Source organism: Hyaena hyaena, unplaced genomic scaffold (assembly GCF_003009895.1).
Source record: "Hyaena hyaena isolate Hyena2069 unplaced genomic scaffold, ASM300989v1 scaffold_156, whole genome shotgun sequence".
In the NCBI taxonomy this organism is placed as follows: domain Eukaryota; kingdom Metazoa; phylum Chordata; class Mammalia; order Carnivora; family Hyaenidae; genus Hyaena; species Hyaena hyaena.
This window is the reverse complement of record NW_024080788.1, coordinates 2750738-2777839: the sequence shown is the minus strand read 5'-3', so window position 1 is coordinate 2777839 and position 27102 is coordinate 2750738. Positions and strand designations below refer to the sequence as shown.

The 27102-nt window shown below is 33.2% G+C and overlaps 1 protein-coding gene across 10 annotated transcripts in view; it reads right to left on the bottom strand.

Annotated features, from left to right (window-relative positions):
- The window catches only part of FAM172A (family with sequence similarity 172 member A), a 429946-nt gene that overhangs the window by 294795 nt on the left and 108049 nt on the right, over positions 1–27102 (bottom strand). For 9 of the 10 annotated variants that reach the window (XM_039239378.1, XM_039239368.1, XM_039239375.1 and 6 more), the window contains 2 exons: positions 20576–20641; positions 15426–15617 (listed from right to left, as the gene is read on the bottom strand). The exons of the other annotated variant lie outside the window; for it this stretch is intronic. In XM_039239378.1, the coding sequence (XP_039095309.1) occupies positions 15426–15617; positions 20576–20641 (258 nt within the window). The remainder of the gene's footprint in view (positions 1–15425; positions 15618–20575; positions 20642–27102) is intronic. 10 annotated transcript variants of the gene reach the window in all.

Below are 27102 nucleotides of genomic sequence, written 5' to 3'. Positions count from 1 at the left end.
TTTAGTGAGTAACAGAAGCATACCTATAAAATTTCACAAAATAGGATTGCTATTATTGGGCAAGTTGTTACAGTTACAGCACAGTGCAGTATATCCTAAACAAAGTAAAAGGATATTTCCCAAAGCTATAGTGCTTAGGAATCTTAACTGTTATCACCTCTGTACTTCATGAAAGTAACAAATTGAGATGCAGAAGCTCAAGATGAGACAATGGTGTGGCTTCCTTCTAAATGCTTCTTTAAAACAATTCCTAATCTTAAAATTAAGTGTCTTAAAACAATTCAAATGGGGGGGCCTGGGTAGCTCAGTCAGTTGAGCATCTGACTTCAGCTCAGGTCATGATCTAGCTGTTTGTGGATTCAAGTCTCCCGTCAGGCTCTGTGCCAAGAGCTCAGAGCCTAGCACCTGCTTCATATTCTGTTTCTGCTTCTCTCTCTGCCTCTCCCCACTTGAGCACTGTCTCTGTCTCTCAAGAATGAATAAACGTTAAAAAATTTAAAAAATTCAACTGTATCTAAATGTAAGAAAAAATACTTTATATAAGCCTTTATGTAAGTCTTTATATAATACTTTATATATATTACAGCTAACAAAAAAAGTTCTTAGGGATTAAAAAGAAAAAAGGAATACTGTACATACTATTATTTATTATATATGCTATTTCTTATATATGCTATGTCTCAGAGAAAGCAAACTTAAATGCCACTAGCTATGGTATGTATACAGATTTTTTTATCAAAAAAAAAATTTTAAGGTTTATTTATTTTTGGGAGAGAGAGAGAGAAAGAGAGAGAGAAAGCGTGAGCAAGGGAGTGGCAGAAAGAGAGGCGGTGTGGAAATGGAGAATGCAAAGCAGGCTCCATACTGCCATCACAAAGCCTGACATAGGGCTCAGGCCCATCAACTGTGAGATTATGTCATGACTGAAGTTGGGACAGTCAACCAACCGAGCCACCCAGGCACCCCTACAGATTTGAGCATCATGAAGCACAACATATAAAAGGTCAATAACATTCATGCCAATTCTCTCTCCTAAAAAAACTGCTTCTCTTGTATGCTACAACAAAATGCTTAAATAAAATGATCCACGTGAAGAGTAAAAATAAACTTCTAATAGTCAAGGTCTAATATTCACCTAAAGGAACTAGAGGCAGACCAACAAGAATGCCCTAAACCCAGTAGAAGGAAAGAAATAGTAAAAATTAGAGCAGAAATAAACAACATAGAGACCAAAGAAACAATTGAACAGATCAATGAAACCAAGAGTTGGTTTTTTGAAAAAGTAAACAAAATTGACAAACCTCTAGCCAGACAAAATTATGAACGAAAATGGACTTATTACCACCAACCCCTCAGAAATACAAGCAATTATCAGGAAATACTATGAAAAATTATAGGCCAACAATTGGAAAACTTAGAAGAAATGAACAAATTCCTAAACACACACTCACTACCAAAATTCACATGGGAAGAAATAGAAAATCTGAACAGACCCATAACGAGTGAAGAAATCGAATCAGTTATCAAAAATCTCCCAACTAATAAGAACCCTGGACCTGATGGCTTCCCTGGGGAATTCTTCCAGACATTTAAAACAGAATTAATCCCAATTCTTCTCAAGCTATTCCAAAAAATAGAAATCGAAGGAAAACTCCCGGACTCATTTTATGAAGCCAGCATCACTCTGATTCCCAAGCCAGACAGAGATCCAGCAAAAAAAGAGAACTACAGGCCAATATCCTTGATGAATACGGATGCAAAAATCCTCAACAAGATCCTTGCAAATCGAATCCAGCAGCATATCAAAAGAATCATCCACCAAGATCAAGTGGGATTCATTCCTGGGTTACAGGGCTGGTTCAACATTCGCAAATCAATCAATGTGATACATCATATCAATAAAAGAAAAGATAAAAACCATATGATCCTGTCAATAGATGCAGAAAAAGCATTTGACAAAATACAGCATCCCTTCTTAATAAAGACTCTCGAGAAAGTTGGGATAGAAGGAACCTACTTAAACATCATCAAAGCCATCTATGAGAAGCCTTCAGCTAACATCATCCTCAACGGGGAAAAACTGAGAGCTTTCCCCCTGAGATCAGGAACACGACAGGGATGTCCACTCTCACCACTGTTGTTTAACATAGTGCTGGAAGTCCTAGCATCAGCCATCAGACAACAAAAGGAAATCAAAGGCATCAGAATTGGCAAAGAGGAAGTCAAACTTTCACTCTTCGCAGATGACATGATACTCTACATAGAAAACCCGACAGACTCCACCAGAAGCCTACTAGAACTGATCCAAGAATTCAGCCAAGTTGCAGGGTACAAAATCAACGTACAGAAATCGGTTGCATTTTTATACACCAATAATGAAGCAACAGAAAGAGAAATCAAGAAACTGATCCCATTCACAATTGCACAAAAAACCATAAAATACCTCGGAATAAACCTAACCAAGGATACAAGAGATCTGTATGATGAAAACTATAGAAAACTTATGAAGGAAATTGAAGAAGACACAAAGAAATGGAAAAACATTCCATGCTCATGGATAGGAAGAATAAATATAGTTAAGATGTCATTACTACCTAAAGCACTCTACACATTCAATGCAATTCCAATCAAAATTGCACCAGCATACTTCTCAAAACTAGAACAAACTATCCAAAAATTTGTATGGAACCACAAAAGACCCCGAATAGCCAAAGTAATACTGAAAAATAAAACCAAAACGGGAGGTATCACCATCCCAGACTTCAGCCTCTACTACAAAGCTGTCATCCTCAAGACAGTATGGTATTGGCACAAAAACAGACACATAGACCAATGGAACAGAATTGAGAACTCAGAAGTGGACCCAAAAGTATACAGCCAACTGATCTTTGACAAAGCAGGAAAGAATATCCAATGGAAAAAAGACAGCCTTTTTAACAGATGGTGTTGGGAGAACTGGACAGCAACATGCAGAAGAATGAAACTAGATCATTTTCTCACACCATGCACAAAAATCAACTCAAAATGGATAAAGGACCTGAACGTGAGACAGGAAACTATCAACACCCTAGAGGAGAAAGCAGGAAACAACCTCCTTGACCTCCACCGCAGCAACTTCTTACTTGACACATCCCCAAAAGCAAGGGAATCAAGAGCAAAAATAAACTGTTGGGACCTCATCAAGATTAAAAGCTTCTGCACAGCCAAGGAAACAACCCAGAAAATTAATAGGCAACCAACGGAATGGGAAAAGATAGTTGCAAATGACATATCAGATAAAGGGTTAATATCCAGAATCTATAAGGAACTCACCAAACTACACGCCCGAAAAACAAACAACCCAGTGAAGAAATGGGCAGAAGACATGAACAGACACTTCTCCAAAGAGGACATCCAGATGGCCAACAGACACATGAAACGATGCTCAGCATCCCTCCTCATCAGGGAAATACAAATCAAAACCACACTGAGATACCACCTCACGCCAGTCAGAGTGGCTAAGATGAGCAAATCAGAGAACTCTAGATGCTGGTGAGGATGTGGAGAAACGGGCACCCTCCTACACTGATGGTGGGAATGCAAACTGGTACAGCCCCTCTGGAAGACAGTGTGGACGTTCCTCAGGAAAATAAAAATAGAACTCCCCTATGACCCAGCAATAGCACTGCTAGGAATTTACCCAAGAGATACAGAAATGCTGATGCATAGGACCACATGTACACCAATGTTCATAGCAGCACTCTCCACAATAGCTAAAACATGGAAAGAGCCTAAGTGTCCATCAACGGACGAATGGATCAAGAAGATGTGGCTTATCTATACCATGGAATACTACATGGCAATGAGAAACAATGAAATCTGGCCATGTGTAGCAACATGGATGGACCTTGAGGGTGTTATGCTGAGCGAAATAAGTCAGGCAGAGAAGGACAAATATCACATGTTTGCACGTAAAGGAGGATTAGGAGGAACTTAACGGAGGAACAAGGGGGAGAAGAAGCGGGGAAATGGTGGGGGAAAGGGAGAGAGGCAAACCAGGAGAGACTCTTGAATGCTGACAAAAACTGAGGACTGATGGATGTGGGGGCGAGGGGGGATGGGCATGGAGGAGGGCACTTGTGGGGAAGAGCACTGGGTGTTATGTGGAAACTAATTTGACAATAAACTATTTGTAAAAAAAAAATAGTCAAACTCTAATAGTTAAACTCCTCTGGTTAAATGAACTAATCACCTAAATTAGTTATCATGAAATACAAATACTACACTTGTTTTTCATTTTCAAGATTAAATTTATCATTTTATTGGACCAAAAAAATAAATAAAAGGAGACCTAAGAAATTACTAGATCAGTATTTTTAATTGCTTAATATAGTACTGACTACCTTAAAATACGTGTCCCTTTTACAACTGACTCATGGTTTTAAATTTGTTAATTTATTGTTTTAAGTGCTTTCTACAGAACTTATTTTTTCTCTAAAGTGAACACTGCAAATTGCCTTGGATGGGCAATAATGAAAAAGCAACGCCATTTATTAACTTTGTATAAATTATCCTCCACCCCTGAGATTCCTTGGAGGGAAAGAGGATGTCTGAATTTTACCATACAGTGCCACTGGCAGAAAGGAAGAGAACCCAAAACAAATGCATCCTGGAAGGAGATAAACTGCCTGCAGCAGTGAATAACCTAGACATACCTTTCCATTCAGGCTTTGAGGTCATAATTGGTTAATTTCTGGGGGAAAAAAGACAATTACCAGTAGTTTAAGTTTTTTTCTGATAAAAGTGTTTAACTTGTTTAAGTTTTTGATTAAAAACAATACATACTATTCAAAAGAGCAGTGCCATTACAATATTAAGTAAATGTCCATCAAAAGCTTAATGGAAAGATATATTCTTACTATCAGAAAATGCAAACTGAGAAGTACATCAAACTTTCCTTAAGAGAGTTTAGAAATATTCTTGGCAGGTGTTTCCCTGGATATATGTTCTTTTAAATATTTTTAAGACTAATTTATTATTAAATAGAATTTTATTTAAACATGCAGCTCATGGTATGAATAAGCAAGTACTCATTTCCCAAAAGAATTGACATGTTTCTCAAATAATAGTTTATTAAAAAAAAAAAAAAAACACTACTGGGTTAGGAATTTGGAATTTTAACATATACATACACTTATATGTTTGCTTGTGTATATGGTATAGTCATAGATAGGTTTCAAAACATATTTTTAATAATAAAGAAATAAATTGATCTATTATTATTAAATATCCTATATTTAAGTTGTACCAGAAGAAAAATGCATAAATGCTTATACATATAACTTCATATCTCAAATAGTGTCCTTTATTTTTAATAAAGGTTCCAATCTCTATATTAATCATAAAGATAAAAATTAAAAAAATTTTTTTTAAATGTTTATTTTTGAGAGAAGGATAAAGACAGAGTATGAACGGGGAAGGGGGCAGAGAGGCAAGAAAACACAGAATCTGAAGCGGGTTCCATGCTCTGAGCTGTCAGAACAGAGCCGGATGCAGGGCATGAACCGCAAGATCATGACCTGAGCGCCTAAGTCAGACACTTAACAGACTGAGCCACCCAGGCGCCCCATAAAGATAACAATTTAATAGCATTGTTTTAAGAAGGCTTAAGGATCACAACTTAATAGAATTCTTTTAAAAGCTTCAGCCACACTCTTAAATATGGGAAAACTGTGAAAATTATAATAAAAGCAATGGTCTTCATTAGCAAAAGGAAAAGCAAAGTTGAATTGTTTAACAGTGTTTTCCCTAATTTTCTTAATAAGTTTCTTTTGAAGACATACTTATATTATTTATCATGTGTTACTGTGTTACTGCAGAAATAAAAGGCCAAAGGAGAGTGTCTTAGAAAAATTAATTTTCTCTATCGACTTTAGTTTTGATTTATAAAACAATAAATTGTGAAATAACTTATTTTCATTCAGAATTTAAATTATAGCACATCTGTTCATTATAATTTAAACTGTAGATAACAAAAAATAATAGTTGCCTCTGCTGTGCCATTTGTAGATGGCATTCTTAACCTAAATTGGCTTCAATCTCACAAACTTATAAAATTCAATGTAAATGACCCCAAAACTATTAACTTTTTACAATTGTAGAATGTATACCTAACAATATACTACTTTTGTGCTTTTTGTTAACATAATACAACTTGTGTTTTTTATTACTTTTATTAACACAAAACTATTTGTTCTTTTTAAAAAATTAATACTACTGGTAGCTTTCTTCCACAGCCATCACTCTTGAGGAGGCATATTCATTCTTGTATATCCGTTTCATACCCAAGATATGAGTTACCCAAGGTAACTCAGGGGCTCAACTGATATATGGAAATAATTAAGTTTTTAAAATCATGTTTAAGATAAATAAAAGTATAATGCTAAAACCCAAAAGAAACCAAAAGTTCAGTGAAAAATGAAAAGCTGACCTATCTTTAATCTTTTCTTGTTAAACCTAGGCTATTCAAGAATTGCCAACTAATTATTTCATTTTATTGATGATATTTTTCTCTAGGGAAGTTCTTTTAAAAGTTTAACCCCGGAGCAAGTCATGGCTTCTCCGATCTTTGAAACTGTCCAGAGCATTGATTATAACTGCAGGAGGCGTTACCTTCTACCCAGAGAATCTCACCCTATGCAATCTTACACACTCTCTCACTCCCCAAACAGCTTTGATTCAGCAATTCAAACTGCTTCAGCTGATATTAAAGGAAGAACCACAGAAAAGGGATCAGCAGTTAAAACAGAATAAAGAGAGGGAAAACACAGGTTGTGGATATAGTAACACAAAGCTCAATAGTAAAGCATATTTGAAAAAGATATCAGAGTGACTCAAAAAAGAATAACAAGACAGAAATTAAACAAGTTTTTAATGTTTGCTTTCTATGCATTTAAGCTCACTTTGACCTTCATTAAAATTCTTATCATATACAAACCCCAAGGCTTTTGACATAGTTTCTAAATCCACACCCTCTCTTTCTGTTTCCAGTCATTTCTTAGCTAGCCAAGGGAGATTAAAACAAACAAAACCACATAACAGAATTCAAATGTTCATGTAATTGAGAAATAGAAAGCCCAAGTCAAAATGAAATTATAATTTGACCAATGATTTTTCATGTAAAAATGGTGCCTAATCGTCTTAAACATACAGTATTTTTTCTCTTGCACTTAGTGAAAAGGCCTAGGTCTACTTTAAAAGTTATTCAATGTCAGGTATAAATATAGGTGGGAAGCAGATATTAAGGATAAAAGGCCTTGCAGTATTTTTCTTGGGATGATGTAAGAATATCAAGATGCCCTATGCTGTTATACCTTGCTCCCTACTTCAGTGTATGCTTAATTAGTTAATTAGTTCAGTACTAGAGAACAATATAGATGCAAAGTGCTATCACAGAATGGCGACTTCACATCTATCGCAGAAATACTGACCAAAATTCCAGAAGGTAATTGGATTTTCAAAACTGGATGTGTTTTTTTTCCCCCAATTCAGTCATGACAGGGCCAGAAGGTAATGATATATCTGCCATGATGCAACAAGCAGCCTTGTCTTCTGTCAAGAGATGAAATCATAAAGGAATAAGCTGTCATTAGCAACCTCTCTCCAAACACTAGAGCTGTCATTCCATTGTTTTCTTTTGCTGGCATGGGGGCTAGTGTGGCCTCATATACCTTGTCAGTTCAGTAATGTGCTAAGCTTTTTTAACCTTTTCTGGAATTCCTGACTTGAACAATATTTTATGAAGTCTATAATGTAATAGCTTATATTTTCTTTCATTAATATATAGCTTCTCTCGAAGTTTACTCTTAAAATTTGGATTTGTGCTCTTGGTTTCAACCTATAATTTTGTAGTCAATATTTCAAATAAGAAAAAAAAACAAGTTATTGTTTTAAAGTCTGAAATTAAATTTCAGGGCAGTCTAAATTTAGCCAGTTTTTATGGGTAAAAAAGTCAATAATTATTTAAAGAAGTTGCTTGCAGTTTTATAATTTAACACTTAAGTTCTTTGACAAATAGTTAAGTGAAAATATAGTTAATAATTATTAAGTGATAATAGTACTATGGTATATTTCATGAATATTAAAATTTTTTAATATTATCTTTTAAATTATTAAAGGAATACCTGCTTAAATAAAATTAAAAAATCCCACAAAAGACAAAAAAGAGAAAGAATTAAAAAAAAAAACTGAACAAGTAAAAGAAGAAATTTATGGTTTCTTGCCTAAATTTCCTGGAACATCAATGTTTTCCCCTGTATATACAGAGGTGTACATGTATACATGTATAACTGGACTTTTAAACAAAGGATCTCATTCTTGTGTTTCTATCTGATAACTCTTAGATATTATCTTATATGGAATAACACACATACAACTCATTCTTCTTAATAGCTATATAACTTTTAATGATATGAATATACTATTATTTAATCAAATAGGCTCCTCCTGGTGGATATGTAGGTGATTGGAAGTTTTTGTGTTATTGCAAACTGCTTTGATGAGCGTCTTTGTATGGATACTTTGTGTGCTGTTCTAGTGTAAAGTCCGATAAACGGAATTTAGGGTCAGAGATTAATAAGCACATTTAATTTAGGGAAATATAACTAATTGCTTCAAATTACATTCCCAACAATATCCAAACCTTGTATTATCATACAATTTATTACCTATTTATCTGACAATCTTACATATTGAAATATAGCATCTTATTTTAATAAGCATTTCTTTAATTCCACAAAGCTCTGAATGGCTAACCAAAAAAAGCATCAAAGCCTTTAAGTCTTTTAAACAAAAATACATATTTAAAGCTCCAGACATTCTCATCTTTTTGAGGTTTCTGAGACCTTAAGCACATATTATAAACTATATTCTGATAAACTACATTCTGCTTGCACTATACAAATACTAAATAATTTCCTGAAAGCTGCTGCATGTCATCGCTCCAGTTAAAAATAAAGCTATGCCCTGTATCAATAAAGTACATCTTGCTACAGCAACAACCACTAGAATCCTCTTAAAACTTCCATGTCACCAACTTAGTAAATATTTATGTTAAAATAGTGAGGGCTTGTAGTACTTAAGTGGAAGACTGATTGAAGGCAGGAGTTAAGAAGGTGTTACCAAAATTTAATTACTTGAACCACTGAGGAAAAATAAAACAATACTATTTTAGATAGCTATCTATAATAGCTCCATGTACATTTGTGGGGGAGAAAAAAATCCCAATATGTAATCAATCAACTTTACAAAATGTGCCTGTCAAAAAAGGAGAGGATCTCAAATACAGTAAGGAAAGAAGAATCAAAAGGTCAGAATAGAAAAGTTAAGTAGAGCTTTTTAAAAGGGAAGCAAACAATTTGAAAACTAGAAAGGTCTAAATCAACATTTAAAGTATGCAATTTATATCAGTGAAGAAAGAGTTTATATATTCTTTAGTTTAGCTACCTTATAATCAATGATTTTAAAAAGAAATCCTAAAATATTCCACTGTGATGAATATTGCCATATAAGGTTATCACCTCCTAAGATTTACAAAGAGTGTTGTTATACAGAAAATTGCTTTAATGTTATTTGTTTTAAAAAGGTATGAGTTGTCAAGTGACTACCATCACTGGAACAACCAGATTTTTAAAAAACCCATGTAATTAAAACATATACTGAATTATTTTGATTATTTTCATTTCTTCCACAAATCACAATAAAAATTTGAGTCAAAAAAAAAAAAAAAGAAGGATGGTAGAAAACAAATGAGACAAAACAAATTAGAGTAGAGAGAACAGAGGACATAGATGTCGATGAATTTTTGGGAAACGGTAAGCTGATGGAACTGGATTGGTATTACAGAAGAAAAAACAAAACAAAACTTAAGTGCCTCCAGAGGGAGATAATGACTAGAAGAAAGGCAACTCATCCACAGAATTTCAGAAAAACTCAGAAATTTTAAGGTGCCAGTTATCTTAAAAAGTAGAGGGAGGCCTTGAGTCCAAAAACAGAGGCATTATTTTTAATACCACATACAGTGCAATTACTCCAGTCCTTAACAAAGAAACAAACAAACCCTCCCCAAAATCAGGTCATAATTTCACATCATGCTGCTAGCCCTACAAGAAATCAAAGGTGTTTACTTTTGAGAAACATCCAGAGAAGGACTGGAAGGTCCAAAGACCAGAGAAGGGGAGGAGAAAGACAGAGAGCTCAAATCAGGTGTACTATGCAGAGGTCTGCAAAATGATTCAAAAGAGATGGAAAATAGATGGAAAATAAGAGAGAAAGTATTAGCAATTCAAGAAGACATTTACAGGTTCAATCCACAACTCCAAAACCAAGATATTAATTCTAGAAATAGAGAAGATTAAAATTATCAAGAAACAACACATTTCCTAAAGATTGAGGATCACGAGTACACAGTACAGACAGAAAGTAATCACCACGTAGCCAAAACAATAAAAAACAAACAAAACAAAACACCAAGACATAAGAAATTTCTTAACAACAGTATGAGTGACTTCTTGACACCAGGCAGAAAGAAGAGAATCTTTCACAGGGGAAACAAAAGGACTGAAGATCACAATGGTACTGGACTTTTCAGTTAAAACACTGGAAGCTAAAAGACAATGAAAACAAAGTCTTCAAGTTTCAAAGTGAAAATGACTTTCAAGTTGGAATTCTAGGCTTCATTGAGTTTTCAAAACAAAGGGAACAAGTAAAATAAAGACATTTTTTGAGAAATACAAGGTTTTAGAAATTTATCTCCTATTCACTTTTTGATGGCTCCAACGAAGTGAAGGCATATATCCAAAATGCTAGCATCAACAGATCCAGGAAACAGGAGGTAAAACATAAGAGAGAATCTAAGGGGAGTCCTAGGATGAGAGATAAGTAGACGGGCAGGCTTAGAAAGTGACCCGTCAACATTGAAACAAAAGTCCACAGGGTTCCAAGACAGTTCTCTAGAAGAAGAAGAGAAAACTATGAGATTCTCTAGTAAGTATGGCCCTGTAAAAACATTACTGAGAAGCCAATCAAGACCTGGATGAACAATTATTACAAAGAAAATCGAAAGGAAAGAAATTATCATTTCCATGAAAACAAACTTTGGCAAAAATTAAATATAACCATAGTCCCTACCTGGCTCAGCCATAAACAGTATTCAAGTAAGAGTAATACTGTAAAGCTTGATTGCTGATTTCATCCAAAAACTGTGATGATGGAAAAGACATTCTTGTGTACCATAAGCATTCAAGTCTAATATCAAGTGACTGATAAATCAAAAGACAGCCTTATAATTTAAAAATATAGATATGGAACATATAAATAACACCAAAAACTATTGAATGACTATATCTAGGGAACAGAATAAACGAGGAAGGATTAGCAAAGGATAATCACTATTTTGATAGATGCCTTTTGATTTTACTTTACTTTTAACTTTTTAAGTTTATTTATTTTGAGAGAGAGAGCACATGCCAGAGGGGTGACGCATAGAAAGAGAGGAGAAAAAGAATTCCAAGCATGCTCTGTGTTGTCAGTGCAAGCCCAGTGCTGGGGTAGATGCAGGCTCAATCTCACAAACTGCAAGATCACAACCTGAGCTGAAATCAAGAATCAGTTGCTTATTAACCAACTGAGCCACCCAGGCACCTCTTATCTGACTTTTAGATTACATGTATGGTAAAATTAAGTAATTATGGAAACATCAGATTCTTCTAAATAATCCAGCTATGAGAAGTTACGGAAAATTTAGGCTTAGTGAAGTAATCAGACTTCTTAAAAAATTATTAAAATCAATAAATTTCGTCATATTGAGTATGATCACTTACATAGTATTTTCAAAGTATTCTTCATAATTTAAACTTTTATTTCTCTACTGATTTTATTAAAAACATTTTCTAGAAGTTCTTACTCTTTTACTAAATATAACCACCATCAAGTTCTACCTCATCCATTATACCTAGAGCCTGAAAAGTATAAATAAACCTCAACCAATTCCAAAAGTGTTACCTACACCAGAGGTTCTAATATTATGCTCAGATAAGTGGCATAGACATCACTTGGTATAGTCTTAGAAATGTACATTCTCAGGCCCCAACCAGACCCTTCTGCATCAAAATTGGGTTTGGAGACAAGGCAATTTGTGTTTCAACAGCCCTCCAGATGATTCTGATACATGGTAAAATTTGACTCAAAAGACTAATGGCTCCCAAACCACTCTCAATAAAACTTTTTAACAGTATATCTCAATTAGTCAAAGTGCGGACAGAGAGAGATCAGAGAGGTACCTAGGATGCAAAATTTAAGGACGCATTCACTCTCCAGATCCTACAAATACCGAGCAACCCTGAGTGACTGACTCCTTAAATTCTGCACCCTTGTTCTACATCTGCAATTAGTAGCTAAATGACTTCAAATAATGTAATGACTTTACTTTCCTTGCCCCTTTTACAGAAACCAACTGAAACACCTAAAAAGATACACATGAGGAAAGCAGAAACATGTATGAGTAACTCTCAAGCTACACAAACACTGAATAATTAGTACCTGGCTATATGATATACAGTTTCTTACTCCAAGTAATATAGTATGCAATGAAGACTGTTAAACACTAAAAATATGAGCTATGGCAACCTCAGAAGCACTGTGGGGACAGTATCTGATGTGTACTATTTCTCCAACGTGAAATCTTAATAAATTTTTTAATAATAAAGATCTGAAATACCTAAAATGCAAGGACTGGAATATCTGTTATTTTCAAACTGTGATCTATGGAGCCTAGGGTTCAGGGAAGAAATCTCAGGGGTCCTTGTATAAGTTTTTCCAATCCTCACCCCAGCTTCAACCAAAGTGGCTCCAAAGATTTAAACCTAATTTTTTTTTTTTTTTTTTTAACAGAACAGTCCACTTAGAGGCAGGGTTTCACTGGTGGAAGAAAATTTTAACCTTATAATGCTATGAATTCAACATTAGGACCTGTAATCTTATTCTAAAAATCTATAAGTGATACAGCAGAAATTGCTTTTTACAGCTGTGAAAGCAGGAAAGCTTACTAACACAAGAGTATACTCTACACTAGAGATGTGAGAGTGCGTGAGCTCGAAGGAGATGTGCCATAGCAGAAATACTATAAACCATCCTGAGTAGAGATCATATTGTCTATTCTGAAAAATATGAGACTACTTCTTCTGTGATATGAAAAACTGACAGATCATGAAGAAAGGAGTAGTGGCTCCCAGTCTTTTGTAAACTTTGGAAACATTTCTGTAAATACAATTTTAGAAAAAAAAAAGTCCACAAAATAAAAATAAATAGGGCTAATCTGATTAAAAGGTAAGGATGAAGTAGCTCTTCTCTGAATTAGTCTTCCTGTGCCTACTACTTAGAATACAACCCATTTCCCTCCAAGCCTCCTCCCACCACACACAGAGACACACACACATACACACACAGAGTAGCCCTTGAAGAACTTCTAGAGAAATACCATGAAAAGGTAAAGATAAAACCAAAATAACAAATCACTTTATCTAAATTAAAGGGATATCCATTTTTAAATATTTACCATGTAAAAATTTACCACAATAAAGTTCATATTCAGGTTTTTGTATATAAAATAAAAAGAAAAAATTACGTCAATTAAAATTTTCAAATTATACAACATATTAATTCTAAACACATGAAATACTGAAGTACTTAGAAATCAGTTGCTTTTTTTAAGGAATCATGATTTCCAATTGTTGAGAAAAGCAGAAAACAATCTGTTAGTCTCCAAACACTCCACTTCTACTTAAAAGAACAAAATGACTGACGAGTCTATTGTTACCGACAAACTTCCTCCCTCCTATTTGGGAGATCAACAGATAGCTTGTTCACAGTGTTTGGCATGACTTACCATAGAATTTCATCTTGAAAAATCTTACACAACAATAAAACATTCTAGGACAGGAAAGGCCTAGCTGATCTATCAGCAGGGCCAATAAAATTCCATAAAATATTTCACCAAGCATTTATATGTACAAACACAACTAATTTCCGTTACTAAATTATATTTTCAAAACATACACTGAATTGCGATCACATTTCACATAGAATGTTCTCAAAAACATTGAGAGGATCTCTTCTGACCACAAATTAATGTGTCAGAGAGAAAGTTCATTTCATGACTCAAAACTAGAAAAATAAATGTTTAAATAATACAATATTTTATGTAATTTACTTCAACCTAAACTTCAATTTATTTTACTTAAATTCTACTATATTTTACTTAAGTTATACTAAAATGCACTGTTGAAGTTTGTAACCAGTCAGAAGTGACGTTTTTTATTCTCTGCATATCCATGAAGACTGAAAAAATAATACAAAATTAACCCAAGAAATTCTACCAGAAGCAATTTAAGGGCCTTAAAAGGTATTAACAAAAATATTCTCTAAGAGCTGGGCTGGGTCTTCATTTTATGACTTCAGAGGTAACAGGGCTAGAAACATATCTTTGACCTTTACAATCATCAATGTATCAAACTATTCCTCTCCCACTCTAATTACAAAAATGTAATAATGTAGCTCCTAGAAAGCACATAAGCACACATATATTCCTAAATAAATTTAAGTTCTTAAGTGAAATCTTTATGTACAAGGTAGCACTTTCTTTTTTTCTGAAAAAAATTGCTATTCATATTTGGAAGAAACCTATACTTTGCAAAATTTGCCTGTGCACTGAAGAACTTAAGAATGAGACAGTAAAAAAAAAAAAAAAAGTAGCCAAATATTAAGATGTAAGAATGCTAGATGAGAAGAAACAATGTCACCATTATAGGAAAGAAAACCTTGAACACAATGTTAAAATACCAGTTTCTAAAAAGGTGGAATTCAAATAAGAATAAAGTATTTCAGTAAATATTTCAATATACCATTTTACAGGTCTTTGTCTAGTGGTTATAGCATTTTATTTGTGTGCTCTGGAGTTTTTAAAATAAATAACAAACACTGAATTATTCCAGTTCTTCTTTCAAAGAATAAGAAATTAATTCTAAGTAGATTTCCTTTAGCTTCTAACTTAATTACATAGGCAACAATTTCCAACAGCAGTCTTGATATTTTTAAGTATTCTAATTAATACTGATAAGTGTTTGATAATTTAAGTGATATATCACATAATAAATTTAGAATAAAAATATTTATTTCAAAGACATTATCTAAATTTTTGTACACTTAAGATACTATTTTTTCACTATAGCTGCAAAATAATGCAGGATAATATTTCACTACGAATAAAAAGCAATTTAAAGATAGGATTATGTTTAGAATGTACTTGTGAAGAGAGAGGACAAAATAATTTATAACATATAATAAAACAGAGTTATAAAATGTCAAAAAAATATAAAAGAAATTGCACTTACATCCATAGCTCTCTTAATAAAAGGTATCTGTGTGCCACTGTCCAGATCTTCATTTATAATAAGCCTTCTAGCCCACTGACCTGCCCTGACAACACCACTACCATGAATTAAAACCATCAGTTTCTGTGGATTTGTCAAAGCATCCTCACTCATAAAGATAAAACTCTTTGGTTCACTCTCAGTGGCATCTACCTGTAATTAAAAAAAATTAAATAATAAATAAATGTTTTCTGATCAGACAAAGACATAAATGAGAAAACAACTCATGGTTACCATAAATCACAGAATGGCTATTCCAGAATTATAGAAGTAAAAAGCTATAAAAGAATTAAAATATTCATTATTCATTAGAGATTAACAGTTACACATGAGGTGGATGAGCATAAAAGACACGGTAGTAATATGTAAAAGAATATATGAAGTAAATCTCCCTATATTATAGATTTTGTATTATAATACAACTAAGAATAACTGATTTATTTGAACACTTCCTATGATGTAGATATCATGGTAAATGTTGTAAAAACATTTATTCAATCACAATCTCATTAAGGGAGTACTATTATTATACTCATTTATAGATGGAGAAATTGAGGCCTACAGAGTTTAAATAACTTGCTAGTGAGTCTATAATTCTATAATAGAAGTACATTGTACCTATTATAGAAAACAGAAAAACCCAATCGGAGGATATACCTACTGGAAAATCATATATTAGCCAGGAATACTACTAAGTTTTTAAAAGGAGAGAGAGGGAACTATTTAAAAATTCAATCACCTACTATTCTATGTCAGCGGCCTTTGAAATTTTCCTTCAGAATGTGAACACAGGTACATATAAGAATTATTTTCTGAAGGAGTATTATTTACGTATTCCTATAACCTTATTAATGAGAAATGGAGGCACTTGTGCAGACATCAGAGCCAGAAGCTGAAGTCTGGGTGACTGGTCATATACATCCTCAAGTAAAGAATCCACATACTATATAATGAAACAGCCCTTCACTTCATCAACATTATATAGTCATAAGCTTATGAAACTAAAAAATAGACAAAAACTCTAGACACCAAAAAAATGTCCTGGATTCTAAATGTTTCCAGTCACTATTCCTGGAAAGAGAAAAATATTAAAATTTCTCTAATTCTAAAACAAACAGATTGATAGCCATTTGTGTAAACAGCACAAAGAGCAATTATTTCAGCAAGAAGAGCACAGCCACAGGGCTTAAAAAAAAATTCCCTCCTCAGTGAAGCCTTTCCTGACCACCCCATTTTAAACATCTCCCCAAGAATTCTCCAGCCCCATTCTCTGTTTTATTTTCCTTCATAGTACATAGCACAATCTAATATATTTCATGCTTTACTTTATGTATTTGTTATAGTTGTTTATTAACCATCTCCTCCCACCACCAGAATGCAAATCTAGGAAGGCATGGACTTTTCTGTTTGGATCCAGCTACATCCACAGTGCCTCAAAGAGAGGCTGGCACATTGTAGGCACTCAGTAAATAAAGGAATGAATAAACTTTCGGAATAAGGAATGTTATCAAGCATTCACCAGTGACTTCCTTTAACTAAAAGACATTTAACTAAATAATGAGTCCTCTTAACTTGTTATAACTCTTGCCTAATTCAGAAAGCATATATATGACTATAAAGAATTTTAAAAGAGCTACACAATGCTAAGAATTAAAAAGACATAACTGTGGGGTGCTTGGGTAGCTCAGGTGGTTAAATGTCCAACTTTAGCTCAGGTCATGATCTCACAGTTTGTGGGACTGAGCCTTGCGTCGGGCTCTGTGCTGACAGCTCAGAGCCTGGAGCCTGGTTCGGATTCTGTCTCTAACTCTCTCTGCTCTTCCCCCATTCACACTCTGTCTCTTAAAAATAAACATTAAAAATTTAAAAAAAAAAAAGACGCAACTATATATTAGTAGTAAGTATGCAGCAAGAGAAGTATAAAGTATAAGACAGTCAGATTAGCTTCTCTTGCATGCAATGTCCAGAGTTATGATGGTGACAGCATGTCTGGCTGAAGTGAGAGGAAGGGAAGTAGATGAGAGATGGAGAAAACCAAATATGAAGAGAAAATTCTTCTTTCCTTAAGAATATGCATGGAGGAGGGCACTTGTTGGGATGAGCACTCGGTGTTATATGGAAACCAACTTGACAATAAACTATTTAAGAAAAATTAAAAAAATATATGATATGAATAGAGAGGAATCACTCATTAAAATAGATTTAAAAAATGGAGGTGGTAAGAACATAAGAAAAATTAAAAAGCAAAGCTGTCAGTGTATGATAAAAGAGAGGTCAAAGAGGTTTCCAGTCATTCATTTACCAAAGAGTAGGCCTAAATGTGCACAAATAAAGTACATCTTAAAATCATTGAGGCCTTAAGGGATCCTGGAATGCCTATGGAAATGGACATCTGTTTATCTTAATAGAAAAAAAAACCCAAAAACAAAAACAACAAAACTCTATAGCTATAGACTTTCCAGTAGGTGCTGATCACTATTTCTTTCTCTATTTGACTAAGTCCCCTGTTTCCAAGGAACTGAGTCCATTTTTTAAGCAATGGAATGTTGGCACTTCACATTCCACAGTAATCACTTTAAAACTGGAAGAGTGCTTATTTTCAGAAGATAAAAATGCATTTTTTATATTACAACGCTGTTCAAGAATACTTAAAGGGCTGCAAATTAAAGTAGCCATGAGTAGATGGATAAAAGTTTTACTGGAACATGCAGAAGAATTGACTTTAAAAATATGAAAACATCAGAAAATTCAAGGAAAAAAAACAGTGAAAATGAGAAATGTAGTGGTATAAATGATTAAGGAGTAAGAGCAGTATTTGAGTTGGTCATTGGCTTATATTCATCTCAACTCAACACAGAATTCTAAAGTTGGTATCTATAACTTTCTCTGTATAAAGTTAGTGCTAAGTTTAAACAGTAAAATATCTATATAGTTAAAACATAATTTTCATCATTAGCTTAATTAAGTTTGAAAATGGCTGTTCCAAGACCACTATCTTCAAACAGTGGTCATTCATTAACTGAGCTTTCATTAAGGAATGCATATAAGTCATTCTCGTGCACTACCTCACTTTATTGACCAATCAACTTCAAAGACCAACTGATCAGTGAGAACAATGTTTAGCAGTTAACCATTCACTTTAGGATACTCGTGAACCCCACTAATTGTGATGATCATTTAAACATAATTGAATAAAACGAATGAAAATTTATAATCAAGTTGTTAATTTATATAACCTAAAATCCTACATGTGTGAGATACTACAATTGAGAATAATTTGTACATGAGAATATACGTAGGACAGTGAGTAAAAATAATACATAATCATAATCTTTACCATCAAGAGTTACCACAGGGTGCTGTTATTTATGAAAAGAAAAAAAGGGAAGAAAGAGTCTTTTTTTCCTTATTAAATAGTTCAACTATAAAACTTAGTTCAAAATCAGAGGGGAAAAAAGACTTTGGTGGTGTTCTTATAATTAAAAGAACTCTGATACAAAATGTAACAAAACAAAACAAAACAATGCTTCCAGTGCTGGATTTCGGGTTTAAGAGAACTCAGGAGAAAATAATTTCAGAAGAAAAATTTCACAACTATATAAAATACATGATGATAATTTAAGGAGAGTCATTAACTTCCTAAAACAAACAAAATAAATTTTGGTTTCTTTTCAGTTTATGAAATCAGGAAAACTTTGCTAACCAAAAATGGACATGACACTTACTATAGGTTTCCTATAATGTAAAGCTTTCTCTATGTTTATTAGCTTTATAGTCTAAATTTAAATGAGAGGAAAATAATCAGATCTATGAAACAAAGTCTTCCCAAATGTAATCTCGGGCTTTCTATAAATAAAATTCGTAAAACTTAATCATATAACATAATCTATAGGCCAATTATCTTCTGATTTCTCCTGGAAATCTAAGGGACAGAAGTGAATTTAAAAGTTCCATGTAACTATAAGTATTACAGAATTAAATGACTCAATAATAATTGTGTAGTAAGAATAAATCAACCTAGATCTCTTTAAATATCATTCTTCAGAAAATTTGAACAAATAAAATTAACAAGAAAGACAGACTGAAAAGAAAAGTTTCTAAATAAATGAAGGTTAGCCTAGCTTTTGCATAGAATTATATTTTATTCACTAGTATATCATAACCACTTGGAACAGCGCCCAGCACCTAAAAGACACTTAAATAATTATTTGTTGAATAAATGAAAAAATGATTAGCATTTGATCTTATTTATATAAAACTAAATATATGATAGATTTTCCTTTTAAATACTGAACTATGAATTAATTGTAAGGATAAATAAGAAATCCTCCAGCCCTCCAATTCATAGAATATTATCATCCAAGGGGTTTAAAAATCTCATGCAAAATTTCACATAAAGTAATTATATACATAGTTTTGTGCCTTAAATTAATTACTTTGATTAACCCTTCTAGATTTTTATATATCATAAAATCAGCAGTTGTTAGCAATAGCAAGGATCATCTAATCTAGTACCACCATCATTTCACATATAAGATTACTATTTCTTCAGTTTTTTGCTTACTATTTTAGGTCTTACATTAAAAAAAAATTTTGTGAATTTGATACTGAAAACAAATCTCAAACTTTTTTACTATGAAATGGCAAAATGTACAAAATTTGAAAAGAATGCTCTGCAAAAATATAGGAAGCATGAGGAATGAATTTGGGAATGTATAGAGGAAATAATATGGAAATAAAACATAGAATTATAAAAAATTCAAGAAATATTTATACTGACAGTGAGTTTCTAGTGCAAAAATAAGTACCTTCGTTTATTTCAAATATGTAAAAATAAATTATATAAATTAAATAGAATCAGTCCAAAAAGACTGATTATTAGTATTTTATTTGCCTCTACACTGAAAAGTACTATTTTTGTACTTTTGTGCTTTGAACTATTGTGTACAATGAAATGCAGTATACTGATGCATTTAATATTATCATTATCAATATCAACATACTAGGACCTTAACATTTAAATCTACCACAGTTACACTAATATAACCGTTTTCTTCTGAATTGAAAACTATTTCATTTGGAAGTTTAAGCATTTTTAAAACAGGACTTACTGGAATAGAGATTTTTTTCAAATTACAGTCCTTTTCCAGGAGCTCATATACATACTTCGTGATGATCTAGGTAGGAAAATACACACACACACACACACATTAAGATGTAATGTCATCCATTATCAAAATTCACATGAATTATTATGTTATTGGTCTGAATGAGTTTCTGTCTTTGAACGTTTTCCCTCTAGTTTTATTGAGAAATAATTGACATGTGTCATTGTGTAAGTTTAAGCCATACAGCATGATGACTTGATCTACATATATTGTGAGATGAGTTCAGCTAAACTCCAACTTCTCACGTAGATAAAAAAAAAAGAAAACAAAGAAAAAAATTTTAAAAAGGAAAGTTTCTCCTTGTAATGAGAGCTTTTAGGATTTATTCTCTTAAAAACTCTTCTATGTATCCTACAGCAGTGTTAATCATAATGATCATGTTGAACATTACATCCATAGTACATTATTTGCTTTATAAATGAAATGTTTTGATACTAAATATGGAGACTCTTTACTGATTAACTGTGATGGCTTACTTCTTGCTGCTGTGTGAATAACTATGAGCCTTAATACTAAAATTTAAGGCCAGTTAATAAGAACTCACAAAAATATAAAAGGACTTTCTGCTTTTCAAAGCAATATTCTGAACCTTACTTTCTTTTTCAGTGTTTCTAGAAACTATTTCCCTACAATTTCCATATAGGAATTGTATCTGATTTGGTATTATCTTGACTGAATCCTAAAACCTCTTCTGTATTTACTGAATCAAAGAGGAAAGGGTCAGAGGTTTTCTAAACAAAAAGAGGAAAATTTTTTCAGAAAAGTCAGTCAGAAGTTACCATTATTGTTTGCAGCAAGCAGAAACACAGTTCCCCGAAGATGTCCACATTTTAACTCCTGGAACCTATTCATATTTTATGTTACATGGTAAAAGGAACTTTGCAGATATGATGAAGGTTAAGGACCAGAGATGGGGAGATTATCCTGATTTATCCAAAATGGCCCAATCTAATCCTTTAACTCCTTAAAAGTGGAAGATCATAGAGGAACAAAGGGATGCAAAGTGAAAAGACCTTGAATGGTCATTGCTGGTTTTGAAGATGGAGGAAGGAGACCATAAACCAAGAAATGTGGTTGGCCTCTAAAAGGTGGGATAACCTTTAAACAGCCAGTAAGAAAACAATACCTCAGTCCTATATTTACATGGAACTGAATTCTGCCAACAACTCAAATAAGCAGTGAATGGATTCTCTCCTAGAGCCTCCAAAAAGCAATATAGCCTGTACACACCTTCACTTCAGTCTGTTAACAATCATACTGGACTTCTGACCTACATAAGTAGGAGATGGTATATTTGTGTGGTTTTAAACCACTGAATTTACAGTAATTTGTTACCACAAAACTAGAAAGCTAATGTACTATTTCTTTGGAGAAAAGCAAAGAGACCGAGGAAAGAGATGCCAAGTAAAAGCAAAGACTTAATAGATTTCAATGGTCATTTAAAGGAGTGTTGCTCTCTCAAAAAAATTCTTTAATCATCTATGCACAATATCTCAGAGAATAATTTTAGTAGCAACATAATTAAAAGTCAAATTTTATGAAACAAAATCAGAAGATGATTTTTTTAAAAAAATCAAGAGATGTCAATTGCTTTGGTGCTGTGTTCTGTAATCTAAAATAGATTCTCTATCCTGTTTTCTCGAAGCAGTTCAAAATTCTTTCTTTTATGTATACATATTAATTCATTTCAAAAGAATATAGTAGATACATGCTAGAATATTGTTTCCTAGACTAATAATGATCATTCCCAATGCTACAACACTCACTACATTAGAATGAGGCAATAATTAAGTTACTAATCAAACAGTATTCCCATAACTTAATGTAGTAGTTAAAGTTATTGTTACCAGAAGGTAGCAGTGCTGTAAACCTGAAAAATTAAACTAAAAATAAGTAGGATCAGACAAAAGTATGTATGAAGTTATATAATCCTCTGCCACTTCAAGAAAAATGACTTAACTAAATGAGATTAGCTAAAATGAGTATCTTATAATTTCTGAAAATTTCCTATTACCTATGCAATCATAAAATGTCCTTATGTTTAAAGCAATAATAAAGTCAATCAAACTTCCCTTTCTGTTACCTGACAAGCCTTAGAAGATTACAATTTGGGTATCCTACCTTTATTCTTCCTTGTATCCACACAGGATAGTATCTGGCACATTGAAGGCAGTTCAAAATAGTACACAAATTCTCACTATTCATCCTGTCTACATGTTTTGAGGAAGAAAAGTGTTTCAGATTTTAAAAAAATCTTTTCTAATTGCTGAATCAGGATTCAGAAAGAGAGCATCAAGGATTCATTGCCTTCCAGCTTTCATAGGTTTCTCCATTTAGAAAAAATAATGAATGAAATGATAATTTCAAAAGGGGATGAGAAAAAACTGTCCAAATGTCATCTGTGTTTAAATATTCACTGGAAACATTTCTAGGGAAGTTCATACATGGAAAAGAAAAAGCTTAACAGAATAAGCATGCCCTAAAGTGAAATCTTCATTCTAATAAGAAACATATAAACTTCTATTTTTGGCCAACATATAAAAAGCTTGGAAGCAGTCACTCCCATCCTCACAAAAAGAAAAAAGCTGACCAAACTAACAATTGACAGCTCTTACCAGATCTATCAGAAAACTGAGGTCTTGAAAACTGGAGAAACAGACAGGCAGATACAGAGAATCAGAGCTTAGAGGAAGCAAACACCCAGGTACAGAATTCATAGCTTGAAGCCAGTACTGTGGAAGAACACCTGAAACAGTAATTGATTAACTGCTCAGAATCAGTATGGACTAGCTTAAGAATTAAAAACAATAGGAGGTACAGCCCTAAAGACAGAGGCCCCTAACTTTTGTGAATTTTATTTCTAAGAGCCCTACTGGGTTCTCCCTGTGAAGACCAGAGAAAAATCCCTTCCTGCTTCTGGCAGCGGCAGGGGAAAAGTAACCATTTTCATATATTCTAGACTTTTCTGTTCTCTTTCATCAGGCCTACCCATAAGAGAAACTATTTTACCAGAGCCTAACTGACATGAGGGAAGGGAAATGCCTAACTCAGGCTCCCTAAAAGACTGAGACCTAATGAAGAATAGAATATTTCCACCCACACCTCCCTACATTATCACATCTGTAGGGTTCCTATCAAATAACAGGTAACAGCTATAACTATAGCTAAAGAACTGTAGGGGTCACGCCCTATTTAAGGTCTTTAAGAAAACTCAAAGAAGGGAGATAGAAACTAAACAAAGGAAATTTTAGCCTTGCACACCAGAGCTATAGCAAATAGAAAACACAACGTAACTTGTAGCCATATAAACATAAAATTTCAAACTAACAACCCATCTACCAAAGTTCCTTTCACCCAATACAGCATGTCCAGCTTTCAACAAAAAAGAATCAGTCATAATAAAAGGCAAAAGTAAACAGTCGGAAGAGATAATCGAGCATCAGAACAAGATCCAGATATGTCAGAAAATTTGGAATTACCAGACTTGAAATTTAAAACAACTATGATCAACATGCTGAAGAATTTATTGGAAAAAGTGGGCAATATAAAAGAGTAGGTAGGTACATAAGCAGAGAGATGGAAACTCTAGGAATTAAAAGGAAATGCTAAATCAAGAACACATAACAAAAAGAATCCCTTTGATGTATACATCAGTACATCGGACATGACTGAGGGGGGAAAATAATTTCAAGATATGTCAATAGACACTTCCAAAACTGAAATGTAAACAAACAAACAAGAATGAAAAAGAGGGGACAAATTATCTGAGTGGGACAATTATAACAGATTTAACATACATATAATGGGAAAACCCAAAGGAGAAGAAAAAGGAATAAAAGAACTAAGTAAAGTAAAATAATGGCTGAGAATTTCCCAAAGTTAATGACAGACACAAAACCACATATCCAAATAGTACAGACTTCAAAAAGGATAAATACCAAAAGCTTTATCATATTAAAACTGCACAGAACCAAATACAGAGAGTATTTGGAAAGAAGGCAGACCAGGGACAAGGGGGATTTGGAGAAGGAATTTGGAGGAGATATGGAGGAATTTAGCTACAGAAGAAAAAAGATAAGAATTACATCACACTTCTCTTAGAAACAATGTAAGCAAGAAGACAGTGGACTGATATACTCAGTGTTGAAAGAAAAAAAAACACCGGGGCGCCTGGGTGGCTCAGTCAGTTAAGTGTCCAACTTCGGCTCAGGTCATGATCTCACGGTTCGTGGGTTCAAGCCCCGCATTGGGCTCTGTGCTGGCAGCTAGCTCACAGCCTGCAGCCTGCTTCAGATTCTGTGTCTCCCTCTCTCTCTGACCCTCCCCTGCTCACGCTGTCTCTCTCTCTCAGAAATAAACATTAAAAAGAAAGAAAGAAAGAAAGAAAGAAAGAAAGAAAGAAAGAAAGAAAGAAAGAAACACCAATCTAAAATTCTGTATCCAGTAAAATCATGTTTCAAAAGAAATAGACTTTCTCAGACCCTCCCAAAAAAATTGAAATTTTTTTGTAAGTAGATCTGCTTTATAAAACATATTATAAGAAATCATTCAGAGAAAAAGGAAATTCTATAGGTCAGAACGTACATAAAGAAAGGAATAGTATGAGAGAAAGAACCAATGAAGGTAAAACATACTTTTTTATTTTCTTATTCTTAACTGATTTAAGATTTTTTTGTGCAAAACAAGAGCCACATGTATTTTGTGATTACAGCTTATAGAAAAGTAAAATGAATGATAGCAAGGTTATAAGTTACGAGAGGCAGAAAACTGAGAACACTCTGTCATAAATACTTGCACTACCTGAATACAGTAGCCTGTTACTTGGAAGAAACAGCAGAAAGAAAAAAAATACTACTGATAATTTTCCTGGATTTTTTTTAATTCCTAAGAAGCCATATATACAAAAATAAATAAAACCACAATGGAAAATGATAGAAAAATAATTTTGAAATTATATATTCATGAAATTGATCCCTTGGCTACCAATAGAATAATGCTTTCTAAGGAATTAAGAGACTAACCAGACTTTTTTCTACCTCAGGGCTAACTGATCTCGGAACTAAAGAAAGTTTTAACAAAGTAAGGAGGAATGATCAAAGAAATAGACCATAGAAAGAAGAAAAATTAAGTCTGATATCGATTGTCAATGAGGTACTTCCAAAAGAAGAGTATGTATGTTCACTCTGCAATAAACTTAGAGATTGACAGAGCAATTGCTGTGCACTTATATTGTATCTCATACATTTCAGCATTATTTCTGATCCTTAAATAAGAAGTGAACATTGATACCCTTTACCACTACAAAAGCACTGAAATTATTTTGGCAGATTAAAATTTCAAGTGGGGAGGGTATGGTGGGTGACACTAAGAAACTACCCAGAATATATCTCAGACCCTTTTGGAACTGGATTTAAGAAACGAAATGAGATAATAACATATATGACAAGAGATATGACTGGTTAAAAGAGAACTAATATAAATAATTATATGACAATATAAAGTTTGCATTAACACTAAACTGTAAAGTTTCCATTCTTTCTCTGAAGAAAATCCTCTCATTAGCAACAAGCTAAATTTGGCCTGATCGACTCACAGCAATCACAACTTTTATTTTACAACTTTATTACCAATGTAAGATAAAAACTTGTCTACTGGACTTATTAAGAGAGTAAGAACTTCAGCTCAAAACACAAAATGACAAACCTTTTAAGCTGTTAATCATATATATCCCTAAAGAGAATAACTAAATGCTAAGAGTATCCTGATTTGAGGCATAAAGGTATAATAAACTGGACTGAAAGAAAAATTCTGAAAGATTTACCTATATCTATGCTTCCTGCAATCAAAGAAAATATCAGAAAATAGACTAAACAGGTTACCTATCTGAAATAGTAAAATTCAAATTTTAAAATGTTTTAAAAGGAATACCTTTTAAAGAGCCTTAGGCTAATCAACCTAGTAGAAATTTAGTTCTAACTGACAGAATGAAATTAAATGATTTGTACAACAGTTTACTCTCAGTTCTCTGCTTAAAATAGTTATTCACATGGTATTTTTGTTAAATAGATATTCATAGAACAGCTTAGTTCTACCTAAGCATCTCCTTTTAATATTATTCATTTGCTTAGAAGCCTCTGATTTACAAATAAACCAAGAGGAATCAGTGTAGAAGTTTAACTTATAAATGTGTCACAAATATAAACAAAGTTTGATATTATGACGTTTTATCATATTGGAACTTTGAAAATATTTTGGAGAGAGACTTTGGTTTTAAAACAATCCATTCTAAATTTTATCTACTGTGTGTTACTCAGTTCCACTTCACCTATTAATAAAAATAGCATTTAAGAAACTCCAAGGTGGGGGTATTTTGCAAGATGGCAGCAGACTAGGAGCACCCTAGGCTTGTCTAGTCCCACAAATACAACTAGATAACTTATCAAATCATCCTAAATACCCCAGAAATCGAC